Consider the following 12,768-nt stretch of genomic DNA (forward strand, 5'->3'; position numbering starts at 1 on the left):
GCACCTGCTCATGAAAATGGGAAGGAGAAGCAAACACACAATAACCCGCTCTCAAACTGGGCAATTCCACACTCCCTTCTCAAAACTAGCAGGAGGCCACAGGCCTTGTATAGGGGTGCCAGCACCTCTTCTGCCGAGCTTACACAACAGGTAGTCAAATACAAGTCCTTGGTCATCAAGCAACAGTTTCACTTGCTCACTCAGTCAGATGAGAGTCCTGCATGCTAATTCTTAGACTTTTACTTTGACAGCTGATAGTATCAGGTGCTCATCAGTCCCAGCTGAGAATGTGGCTGCTACTCATGCTCTCTCAAAGATGAGAGCAGAGGCAGGGAAGGCAGGTGATTTTTCCTTACTATGAAGTAGGAACTAGAAAGAGAACCAAATCTGGATCTGAACAAGTGAGTAATATAGGGGCAATACGGTTAGCTGTTATACTGAGCTGAACATTGTTTCCAGACTCACATAGCAGCAATTTTCTCCCTTTCCTAGGGGGAAAAGATCCTGTACAGTGCCAGTGAAAGCCAAGGACTTCAGTTGCTTCTGCAAAGAGCTATACATCTCAGCTCACAGGCTAAATGTTATCTAATGCTGAAACCAGGCTTTAAAGCAAGCACACAACGCAGCTAAAACACATTACTTAACACAGAGTGCTGTGTGGTTCAGTGATCTTAGGCAGCACTGCCTTCCTTCAAGGTCAATTGAGTGATTATGGGATTTACAGTGCACATAAAGCCCTTTGGACACAGAGTGACAAACAAGAACAACACTGATGTGGGAATCTTCAGTGGTCATCAAGAATTCTTATTCTCAAAAAGTCCTGACGTATCGCAGGTTGTTTTTTTCATGGACAGAGGAAGACATTCATGTGGGCGGAGGGAGAGCGAAGAACAGTAAGGCTTATCTCCCCCCCCCCACCCCCCTGCTCTTTAAGAAGGCTAAGAAATTCTTTAAGTAGTGACTAACATAACAGTTAACACCCTTGATTTCTCTGCAGCAGTTAACATCCCAGAACAAACTGCCCTCAGAAATGCTTACTCAGCTCATGCAGTAATTCAGATTTTTGGCACAATTGTGAGCTCATTCGCTTGTAACTTTAGTCATCTGTGAACTACTCCCTAAATTTACTATTAATAGAATCCTCCACCTTCCTTTTGCAGCTATGAGTGGGAGTTCTCATATTTGGCAAATTAAAGCTTCCTAACATTGCCATTTTGCACCAGAGTATACACCTCCTGGTATCAGTTAAGTACGCCATATACCATATTATCTGATGTACTGTAATTGGTGCTTACAAGGAAAGGGTAAGATTTTATTCCTGACTAAATCTATAGCTACCATAAGCTAAGAGTATTTTAATTAATTACGAGCACTTAAGGATACAAAAATAAATAATTTTTATTTCAGCCCAGTTATATCTACTGTGAAGAACTTGGAGATAAAACTATGTGCAGTCAGCAGATACACATTCAAGAATAAATTGGGAAGGTCTAGGAACAATTATTATTATTATTTGTATTTAGAATAAATTCCTGTCACTGCACTTGCATCTCTTGGGCTGGCTTATCATAAACTTGTTTAATTTTAATACCATAATCTGTTAACAGACAGCTAAAGGTTAGGCAGAAGACCTGCATGCTGTCTTCAAGTTCTTTTTTTTCAGAATTAATGTATATTCAACATCAAACAGGTATGGAGGACTTGTCTAACCACTTAACGCTTAGCTCACACTAGCACATTATTACAACGCAGGGCTGGGAAAAACCTTTTGAGTCATCAGTTCCAGCTCCTCACTCCCACAGGCAGCAGCATTAAATCGTGTCCTTGTCAAACTATCTTAAGGGATGCAAGGTCTTGTAATAGTCTCCTAATAAGACCAACAAGCAGGGGAAAAAAAACAAACCCACCACACACACAACTGCTCTAATGTTTAAAAGTCCCTTAAACCACAAGTTCTGCTTAAAGCAGTTCCTCTTCTTTGGCATTTAAACCCCTTATATTTTATACAGGTGAAGGAAGAGGTAACTTGTTTAATTCTACCAAGCTAAAGTAGCCAGGCACTTCCTCATCATGAGGTGGCTTTCTGCCTCTAGCCAACCCAAACCCCTTCTCTAGGTTCTGCTTTGAATTTGACTCTCATGTATTCAAGGAAAGATCTCACTAGCACTTTCAATTAATGCTTTCCATTAGAGAAACACTATGCATTGCAGATGACACAGGCAACAAAACAGTCACCTTACCACTGATTAATCTATATACTTCTATCCTATATAGTTAGAGACCTTCTTCCACCCGTCTAAGTTTAACTATTGCAATGGGACCTTATTATCCCAGCCTTCAATCCCCTTTATACGGCCACCCTCTGCATCAATAATACTTCCCCCTCAACAGCATGGTATAAGCAGATTTCATTAGTATGCTCAGCTTTCTGACCACAGGCCACTAGTAAAGGTATTAAAAAAAAAATGGTGCCTCTTGAGATTATCCACTCTTTAGCACGAGAAGCTGTTAGATTGCATTTACTGCTGTACTTTCTTTACACTGTTTTATATACCTGCACACGAGTATTAAAAGTTCTTGTGTGACAATACATCAAATGCTCTACTGCAAAGCTGACTTCATTTCTTGTGAAGCTTTAAGTTTTTTCCACCAACTGGAAACAAAAAATCCACTTTTGATAATGTAACAGAGAATGCTGGCAGGTCAGATCAAATTAACAGGTCTATAGACCAGAGATCACATTTCCTTCTCCTTCTGTAAGTAATGCTCATTAGCCCACAGCCATGCTGTTCTAGCCACAATTTATTAGATTGGTTTGTTTTGCAAAAGGATGTAATTCTGCTAAAACACCAACCATTCAATGAGTCAAACAGAAATAAACTAGTAACACACATCTAGGAAAAACACAGAGAGCACACAGACACTCCATCAATAAAAAGATGCAAGGCTGAGCAAATAAGTTTATTTGGCATTTCACTTGTCTTCAAATAACACAGCAAGATTTGGAGAAGATGACATCTCTTGCATTTCCTTACATAATAATTCACCACCTATGAAACTTAACGAACCTCTGTACAGACTAGATAAAAGTTATGCATCTGAACTGCTGATGAACTCCCAGCCATAAACCCTTACGCACCAGGTACAAAAAGTTATATATTTATAGCTTACCTCAGAGGGATCTTGTTACTTTGTAACTGTTACACATGGCAGAATGTCTGTGTCAAATTATAAATTAACACTTGCCTATATTAACAAATATTTTTATGTCAGAATTATTTTCTCAACTGGTACTAAAATTTATTTTGAGCACTGTAAACATGCATCAGATCCAACTTATTGTCAGTGAATGCCACCACAGAATCTGGAATACAGTTGGCTCTCTAGCACTTCACTTTGGTACTCAATTAAAATACAAAATCACTAACGTTCTAGTGTTAATGGACTTACCATTTGTTTACTGTGAAAGAATAGATTCCAAACATGGTCTGCGAGCTTTGTGTGTGCATGCATAATTTTTGTTAAAACAAAAGTTTCATATAAAGGTTTAACTTAGTGGTTTTTGGGGGGTGGGCGTTGCCAAGATTTTGCTTTCCGTCATCTTAATCTTTACTTGTAAGAATTGATGACCAGCCTGTCAAACTTCACCCACAGCAGAATGAAGCCTGACAGGCAACATCATATCTACTTATGCCATGCAGACAAGATACATGCAAACAAGCGTAGGTAATAAATATTTAGTACCCACGTCACATACCCATCAGAAACTAAAACTGCTTCCCTGTGCGTCCCAAGAGTTCATGCTATCATTCCTCACGCATGCCAAAGGCTGTTGTCATGTTCGTCCTGAGCACAGTTCTGCCTCTGGAGTGACAGCTTTACATCCTCTCCCCCTGCTCCCTGCAAACTGACAGGAATCCTATTTAGCTGCATTAAGAACAAATGAGCTGGGTTGGGAAGGATCCAAATCCAGTCTCAGTCTGAAGCAGTTGGACCAACCGGTGTGTTTTATTAAAATAACGTCTGCAAGATTCCTCTTTTCTGTGTACTGTAAGGTGAAAGTTAGCCCTACTGAACAGCAGGTTAAAAAAAAAGTGCTTGTATCATACAAACTATTGACACAGAGTCTTCTTCACAAATCCCAGCCAGTAGGTCACTTCTCAAATCACTAGAGTACAACTGTCCTTCCCCAGTGGAAGGTGGTTTACACCATCCACCTTTGTTATTCACTGGCTAGTCAGCCAAGAAACAAACAAAAATCACAATCTATGAATAATACGAACATAGCTATGTCAGGTAAAAGGACGAACATGACAGTAATTTTATTTTTTTTTTTTTATAAGAGATTAAAGAGTTTTTCCACACCTATCCATGGCTTCCAGTAAGGCTTAGTCCTAAACCAGGATTTCAGATTATTCTGACCAGGATATTTCAAGAAAGCACTCTGTAATTAGCAAATGGCTAATAAGGCAGTGAGAGATTATTTACACACAACTTTTTACATCCATGCTTTGTAAATTACGTATTTTCTCCCCCATCTGCAGAAGGGTCTTCCAGTATACATTTTTATATGCAGTGATAGATCACCTCCTACGGGTGAAACACACCCAGGGAGACTAAAGATTTAGCAGTTCTTAAAAAGGATTGAGTGCATTTCTGGTTTACAGAAACTGCAAAATAAGTTAACCTAAGCACTCCTTTTTTGGAGGGGAAAAAAAAAGTAGGAATTTAAACTAACTTTAATGTTATGGTGGTAAAACATCGATTACTTATTACCATAAAGATAAGCTTTTTTTTACTCCCATTTCACAGGGGGTAGCTGATACTCAGATAAGTCCTTCACTGCACTGCATTTTAAGAAATATTGCCTCTATTGGAAATAGATAGCAACAATAATCTGTTTTGATTATGCTCTTCAGTGTTCAAAAGCGCACCTGCTCCGATGACTGCTCAAAGCTTCGTGTTAGGCAGTTAGCTCCTCAAGGGAATTGTTTTTTTTTAACTGGCGGAATAGTAGCAGATTTTAAAATAAAATAAGTAAAAAAAACCAAAAAAACCAAAAACAAACACCAAAACACTAGAAAATCGAGGGTGTCAAGGAAAAAAGAAGGAGGGATGAAAAAGACTGACAAGTTTGTTCAATTAAAAAAAAAAAAAGATACAGAAAGAAAAAACAGGTTTTGATAATGACTGCTAGAGACCACTGCGGAGAACTGCATTAAGAACCCCTGGCACTTAGTCTTTACATCACAAAGCAAGGGGGGGAAAAAAAGTTTCTCCTACGTTTGCAGACACATGGACACTTCCCGTAGATAAATTGCACAGGCCATGCAAATACTACGTGGAAGCCGGTGCAGTTTTGCCATCCCTCGCTAAGCGGGAGGGCGATAAAAATCTCTTCTTGTATGAGTTGCTCGGGAGGGCTGTGTGTTCCGAGATCGGGAGCGCCGCAGAAGAAATCCACCCTTTGATCCCCGGCAGGCGCCTTCCCGGCTCCCACCGCTCCTTCCCGCCCTCCCCGCGGCGGCAGGGCCCTCGCACCTCCAGCCCACCCCGGGCGCCGCCGTCCCTCCGCCCGCTCGGTGCAGCTCTGGAGCCGCTCCGGAGGGCTCACGCTTAAACAAGCCGCGGCGGAGCCTTGGGCGCGGAGGCGGCGGGACCCCGGGAAAAGCCCTCACCGCCCCACCGGGGAGACGACCGCCCCGTCAGGCGCGCGGGCAGCCCTCAACGGCCAGCGCCGGGCGGGCCCCGGCACGGTCCCACAGAGCGTCCTCTCCCCTCCCAGCCCCATGCCCCGCTTACCGGCTTCGGCATTTTGAGGGCTGCTGGTGCTTCTCCTGCTCCTCAGGCAAACGTTCACGCAGCGGCTGCCTCGCCTCAGCCGAGCGCCCTGTGAGGAGGAGGTGGGAGAGGGAGGAGGAGGAAGGAGCCGCTCCCGGCCACGGCGGCAGCACAGCCCGCGAGTGCGTCGCCGGCCGCCCGGCGGCGGTTAAGTACGCAGGTGGGGCCGCCGCGGTGACTCACCGCCGCCGGCCATTACCCGCCGCTCCCCCCCTGGCGCTTTCCGAGCGCGGCACCGGCCTCACCCAGCTCCGCCGGGCACCCCGGCCGGCCTCGCCGTCCCCCGGGGCGCGAGGGGGGGACACTCGGGTTCAGCCTCCAGGCCCCGCGGAGTGAGAGGCACGAACCGCCAGGCAACAGGTGCCGGTGGGCGGGGGCGGTGCCCGGTAACGCGGCGGACACAGCCGAGCGGCGGCGGGGCCTCCTTGGGTCGCCTCTCCTCAGTGTGTCCTCCCCCCGCGGTGAGACCCTCACGCCCACCGCCCTGCCCAGCGCAACATGGCCGCCGGGGCCAGCGCGCCGCCACCCCCGCACCTGCCCCTGCCGCCGCCGCCAGCCGGGCAGGGCCCCGCCCGGTGCGGCGGGGACGGCGCTTGCCAAGGCGGAGGATAGCTCGGGCAACGGTGCCCGGCACCGGGGAAGGAGAGGAGTCTGAGGGGGCTCACCCTGCCGCCAGCCCCGGGACGGCGGAATGGGTTACCGGCGTTTCTTGTGATGAGGGGCACCGGCGTGTCTTCCGTTCTATTGCGAGTCTGTAATAGTCGGTGTTGTTTCTTGCAGTTCAAAGCTGGGAGATAAAATTACTTAACCAAACACAGGATTGTTTTGTGTATTAAAGTACATTTGCAGCTGCAGCAGCAAGAGAGAAAAGTTTGAAAATCCATTTAAACTCAGAAACTAGAAAGCAAAGAGTATATTCATCTGGCCCCGACCTTTCATCAGGACCAAAAAAGATCATGCAAGTAGCCTAACAATTTATAGGGATACAAAGATGACAAAGTCTGTGTCTCTGCCCCTTGTTCCTTCTCCCTCTTCATTCACGAACACACTGCTGCAGATAAAGTGTCCGTCAGCTCCATAGGAGCTGCTGGCCTCCCACAGCATCTCCTCGCTTGGCTGGTCGTAACAGCACATTGTATTTACATAGTCATGGGCAACGGCCTGTAGGACGCAGCTCTTCCGCTGTGCCGGCAATGGCATGCAGCTGAGCTGTGGGATTAAAGAAATCGCACAGCCTGTACCCACGCTGCTGCCTGCAACATCCCCGCTTCAAGCAGCGCCTGGCTCTTGGGTCAGAAACGGCATAGGACAGGAACTGGGAGGCACAGAACAAGGCAAATAACAACCCAGTAAATGGAAAATACAGGGCAGTGGAGAGCCTGGTAAACATCAAGAGATGGTAACAAAAAGGACAGCCCTAACAACACAGTTCCTGCATAGGAGAAGATCCAAATGGTGTCTTCCCCCACAGAGTCCACTTGGCAACAATTGATAGTGCCACATTAAAATCGAAGAATCGTTATTGTGTCAGGTCTGTGGAGAAAGCCAAGTCAGAGGCTGAGAGAATTCACGGTTATGTTCCTTTTCTGTTGCATGATCTCTGGGGATTAGAGGAGGCTTTACTGTCAAAATGGAGCCCTGGGGGTGGCAGCTGGCAAGAGCAGGTGAATAGTCTAAGCTGAACAGATTCTAAGCAAAGGGCCATGGCATCAAACATCTTTGGGAAACAGATGTGGCCTCTGTTTTCAGATGAAACAATTCCACTGAGATTTGCTTGGATCAGGTTAATTTAACAAAATATGATTTGTGAGGAGGCTTTCTATGCTCTTCTGTTAAGCAATAAGTTTATGTTGGGATTCGTGCCTTATTCAGTAGGATAATACTGGAGATGGACCAGACCAGATTATCACAGTGTTTTGGGTAGGCTGCCAAGCACACGGAACGACTGTTTCAAGTAAGCAGTGCTGTAAGAACCCAGCTTTTGCAGTTCTCACTCAGAAGCCTAAGTGGCGTTCATGGATTTTTTTTGGGGGTGGAAAAGGATAGAGGTGAGATATTTTCATTCCTTAGTCTTAAAATCCAGATTTTGGTTGTGATTGGAAAAAGAAAAGCCAAACAAAGTACATGTGTCTGCATACCCGAGATAGGGTATTGCACAGATCTAATGGGAAGCTCATTTCCATCCTGGGAGATTTCCATTCCCAAAATCCTTTCCTGTCCATAGCTCAACATGGGTTTAGAGACGTCACCCTGGGGCTCCATGTTTGAGTGATTCCACGTCAGAACGATGCCTCATTTAATAAATCATAATCTCTTCAATGTCTTGAATCAGTCAGGTGAGTATTTGTTTCCCTATGTTAGTTATATACGCAAGCTTAAACCCCTTTTTATTTTTACACTTACCATTGCTACCTAACCACACAGACCTAGAGGCAAAAGGAATTTCGGTGACTAATAATTAAGTGTGGCAACATACAATCTTTAGGTTCCTGTTTGCCACAGCACATAACCTTGTGCCATTCTCCCACAATCACCTGCAATACATGGGGAAAGGTAGATACCTCAATGGTATCCATAACTACCAGCTTACTCAATGCCGCTCCACCCAAAACCAACCACCATGAACATGCTGAGCTTACACATGCAGAATTGTCTTCAGTGGAAGGAACCAGAACAACTGCCAGCTTGGAGCATAAGTTAGAGACCCTTTGCCTCCTTCTTGGGCTTTTGCCTTCTTCTAGATGCATTTTCAAACCTCGGCTGCAGAGCGTGGTGCCTTATTAGATACTCAGTTAGGTGGGGGTAGCAGGGTGTCTTTGTTGCAGTAAGAAAGTCTCTTCTATAGCTGGGTCCCTGAGCTCTTTATGTTTCTCTCCCCACCTCCCCCTTGAATGGGTAAGACAGTATATAATTCCTCCCTTTTATACAGAAGCCCACTCATCCTTTGCAGATGCAGTACAACTAGTTGAGCTCCCCTCTCCTCCAGAGGGGGGATGAAAGCCTTCAGTACCCTGCCTTTCTTTAGAGTGTCCTGACAGTCAGCATATTGAATTTTTGGAGCATGGACATTGTGTAATACTGAGAAGCATCATCTGTGAATGCTTACAGACTGAAACTCCTTTGGAGCCATCGGAGCGGGCATGAAATGGGTGCAAAGAAATCAACCCCCATCAAGACAGCCTGGGGCAGAAGTACAAATCTAGAAGCCAGGGAAATTTTCACATGAAAAATCTATGGAACTTGGTTACTTCTAGATTTAGGCGTTAACTAAACAATAGAGCTTTTATAGCCACCCTAACTACAGCATCTTCAGTCAGACCTCACAAATAAGCGTAAGACTGAAATCAAAATGAAGCCTTTAAATTACAGGATTAAGATCTGCTCTGATCCAGCACTTATTCTTAACCTGCTTTATTAAGAGGATAGCATTACTAGCAATTTACAGGAATTACTAAGGCAGAGGAGGTGATGAAAGGATCTCAATTGCTCAGCAGGTCAGTAGCAGAACCTAGTTTCTGTTTTCTTCTCTGTAACAGTTCCTGTACCTTACTGACCCCTAACCAAACTGTGCGTTGTCATCCTCATCAAGCCTGCCATCCGTGTTTTAAAGAGAAGACCCATTTATTTTTCCTGGTCTACTTTAATCTGTAATAACATTCCAACTTGATGTGAGACATTTATGAATTCCAAGTATTTGCCATAATTTGCTCAAGCAAATCCTATCACTATAAAGTGGCTTTTGCTTAACAGGCTCAGTGCCAGCCAGCTTTTAGTCACTGTAAAACTTCCTAAACTGGATCATCCCGGAACTGGGAAACATGGAACCCTGTGCCCTAAAACCACCATTCGTGGTCACTCACACAAAATGAACAGTCTCAACAAGAGGCAGCCTTGAACTCCTTGTTTCTCCATATAGAAAGCTTCACCCAGGTTTAGGATTTTTGGCAAGGCATAGCTGGAAGAGTTTTGCAGCATCTCTGCTGGTTCGTTTGCCATTTTACTCTGGGGCTTTTTTACTAACTGGAAATCTATAGTAGCTAAGTCTGTCCTATTAACAGCTCACAGACTGTGCATTTAGTATAGCAGTTAAAAGAAAGGACATTCAGTATAGAGATTAAAAGAAAGGATGCCACATTCTGCACCATGTTGTACAGATTTAACGAGATTTGCCCTCATCGAGGACAGTCAAGAGGGTGATTTTCTTTGTCAATTGAAAGAACTGTAGGAGGAAAAAGAACCACATGGTTTTATTGACAATAGCTTCTTTTTAATTGTGCGTGACTGAATAGGCAGTTTATTCCCCATTGCAGTTTCTGAAATTTTGGCATGATAATTCCTGAAATGTCAGACTTCAGGAAGAGTGGCCAAGGACCTGCAGAGTTCTATTTCTGTCTGCACTGAGAGCTGCTTTCCCACTACCCACACTGAGCTTATTGAAAACCTGATGAATTCAGGTCAGAGTTGACCAGGATCTATTTGACAAAGCAGTGTTGACATTCTCTGAGTTTCTTTTGAAGGGGATATACAAGTGCAAAGCTTGTGCCTCATTTTCCGTTGTTCCTAAATGAGAAGCTGCTGCCAAGTTCAGTTAATGGTTTTTTTTCCAGTAAGCGTGGATTCCCACAAGTTACTTCGTACTAGCAAATGGTTAGGTGGTTTCAGGCCTGCAAATAAATCTCATTATATGATCCAGTGGTTACATGCTGGAAGGCCCTTATTGTTGCATTAATTTTATTTTCCAGCTGCACCCCCGAGCGTTGCTTGGGATTACCTGACCCTTTGATTGATCATCACGGAGCCCTATGGGGACATGCTAGGTTATGAAGAAATGTATATAAATGAAGTTCATGAAGGATTATTTTAAAATGTGGTAAGAAGGAAAAAGAAGCAGACAAGACTTCAAGCTTTTATCTGGTTTGTTCTTAGCCATCATCAAAAGAGAGAAAAGCTCAAAGGAAGATTATGTTTCTTCTCCTCAGCAAAAATTCTGAAAATTTCCAAAGCCAGTTTGCTTTTGGCTCCCATTAGAGTTGCCTTAGTAATAACTCTGGTAACACATTCTTTGCTTGTCTTCCATGGGAAACTTTCACAGGGAGTGATGCAAAGTGTGCAATAAAATCTTCTTGTGGACTGAAACAAAACATAATGTGGCATTTACATTTGGAGTATGCTGAGACTGAGAAATTATTTACAATGGATGGGGAAGGCAAGACATAGTGATAGGTAAAATATAGATAAAATATTAGTCAAAGTAAAGGCAGGTTTAAACACGCATGTGATCAGGGAAGGAAAATCTATGGTAATCATCTGTGTAACTGAAATCCACAATGAACTATTGATCTTACCAACAAAAATAAACAAATAGAAAAAGCACTAAGTTTTCTGAATCTATTGAATGAGAACAATCATGTCACAAAACATTGTTTAAAAATGTGTAAAATGACAAATGAAGTTCATGACATACTGAATTTGTGGAGATTATACTACACATGTAAATCCAGCCATGTTTGTTGAAGACTCAAAGCAAATGGAAACTAGGGGCAACGCAGCTTTTACGTCTCAAAATGAAATAATGATCTTAATGCATATGATAAGAAAGGAAAGAGGAAGGGAGTTCCCTTGGTTAAGTAATCTCTATTCCACCTTGATATCTTCCTTTGTGTGTTTTTTATTTGGAGTCTGATTAAAAGCAGAGCTGAGTGCCATATACTGCAAATGCCCCCTGCAAGCCTGAACTCTTTCTACCAGGACCAGCTCTTTTAGTTTTGTTTTTGTTTTTAACATCAGACTAGAGATGTATAAGGACAGTGTTGACAAAAAAAAGCAGGTCAAATAATTGTAACTAACTTAGTTCATGTGCTTCACAAATGGAGCACAGATGTGTGCTTAGAGCAGGTGTGAGCAGTAAGGAAGGTGGAGGCAAAATAAATGCCCATTGGTTGATAGAGGGAAAAATAATTCATCAGTCTATGTTCAGGAGTTTTTTTTTACTCCAGGTTGTTTTACAATTATGTGTGCTGCTGACATTTATATCACTCTCACGGTGGGAATGAGGTTATAAGACTTCAAAAATACAAATAATAAGCAATTTCAAATTAACTAAGAGTGCCAAAATTTAGACTTTTAGGGCTAAAATAAGATTGTAGAGTTCAATGTACAATTAATGGACATAAAGTACCTTTTCTTTTCCTGTGATATGATGCTGACTCACACCTTTTAAGATCAGAAAGACCATGTTATTTGACTTTCAGCGTAAACTAAGCTGTTGGGTTTCGCCTGGTGAGTCTCAAATCAAGCCTGTAACATTAGAAAGGCCTTAAATCCCAGTCTCAAGACTGAATGACAGTGATTCTACCTCCTGTCCAGTTCTCTCCATAGACAAGTGCTCTTTCAGTATGAGTTGTGAAAGTTGTTTGCGTTGACTGGCACTTGTATTTCTCATTCAATTTCAGAAGATGCACTATCTAGAATGCAATTTCCAGTTAAATACTGAGACAATATAAAACATTTAGCATGGCTCTTACCTCCACTAAGTAATAGAATTTGAGCATTACTCTCCAGCTATCAAAATAAATGACTGTTTTCTCTTATTTTTCCCTAATTGAAACAGAAAAAATTGCTTGATGCAGAGGTTACTACATAAAGTTCAGAAGGTCCCAAATATCACTCTAGCCTATTTTTCCACTCAGTACTGTCTCTTTCAGATTATCTTCCTGTATTTTGCCTAGCCTCATTTAAGTGCTCTACACAACAAGGCCTCCCCGCCTTTGAACATTACAGATGAGGTTTATTTTGCAGCATAAGGCTGGTTAGCTTTAACAGCTGCATCCAACAACAAGAGAAACAGAAAATACATAATATTGGTGCTGCTGTTTATTGCTAGTCATACATTAGCCCTCCTACTCTGCATCACTTCCCTCTGCTGTA

At 43.3% G+C, this 12,768-nt stretch overlaps 1 protein-coding gene across 1 annotated transcript in view; it reads right to left on the minus strand.

Moving 5' to 3' along the window:
- The window catches only part of EZR (ezrin), a 36,788-nt gene extending 30,458 nt beyond the window's left edge, over positions 1-6,330 (minus strand). The window contains exon 1 of the mRNA XM_074580523.1: positions 5,803-6,330. Within this exon, the coding sequence (XP_074436624.1) occupies positions 5,803-5,814 (12 nt within the window). The 5' untranslated portion in view covers positions 5,815-6,330. The remainder of the gene's footprint in view (positions 1-5,802) is intronic.
- Between the last annotated feature and the right edge of the window lie 6,438 nt (positions 6,331-12,768).

Source organism: Larus michahellis, chromosome 3, assembly GCF_964199755.1.
Source record: "Larus michahellis chromosome 3, bLarMic1.1, whole genome shotgun sequence".
NCBI classification, from domain to species: domain Eukaryota; kingdom Metazoa; phylum Chordata; class Aves; order Charadriiformes; family Laridae; genus Larus; species Larus michahellis.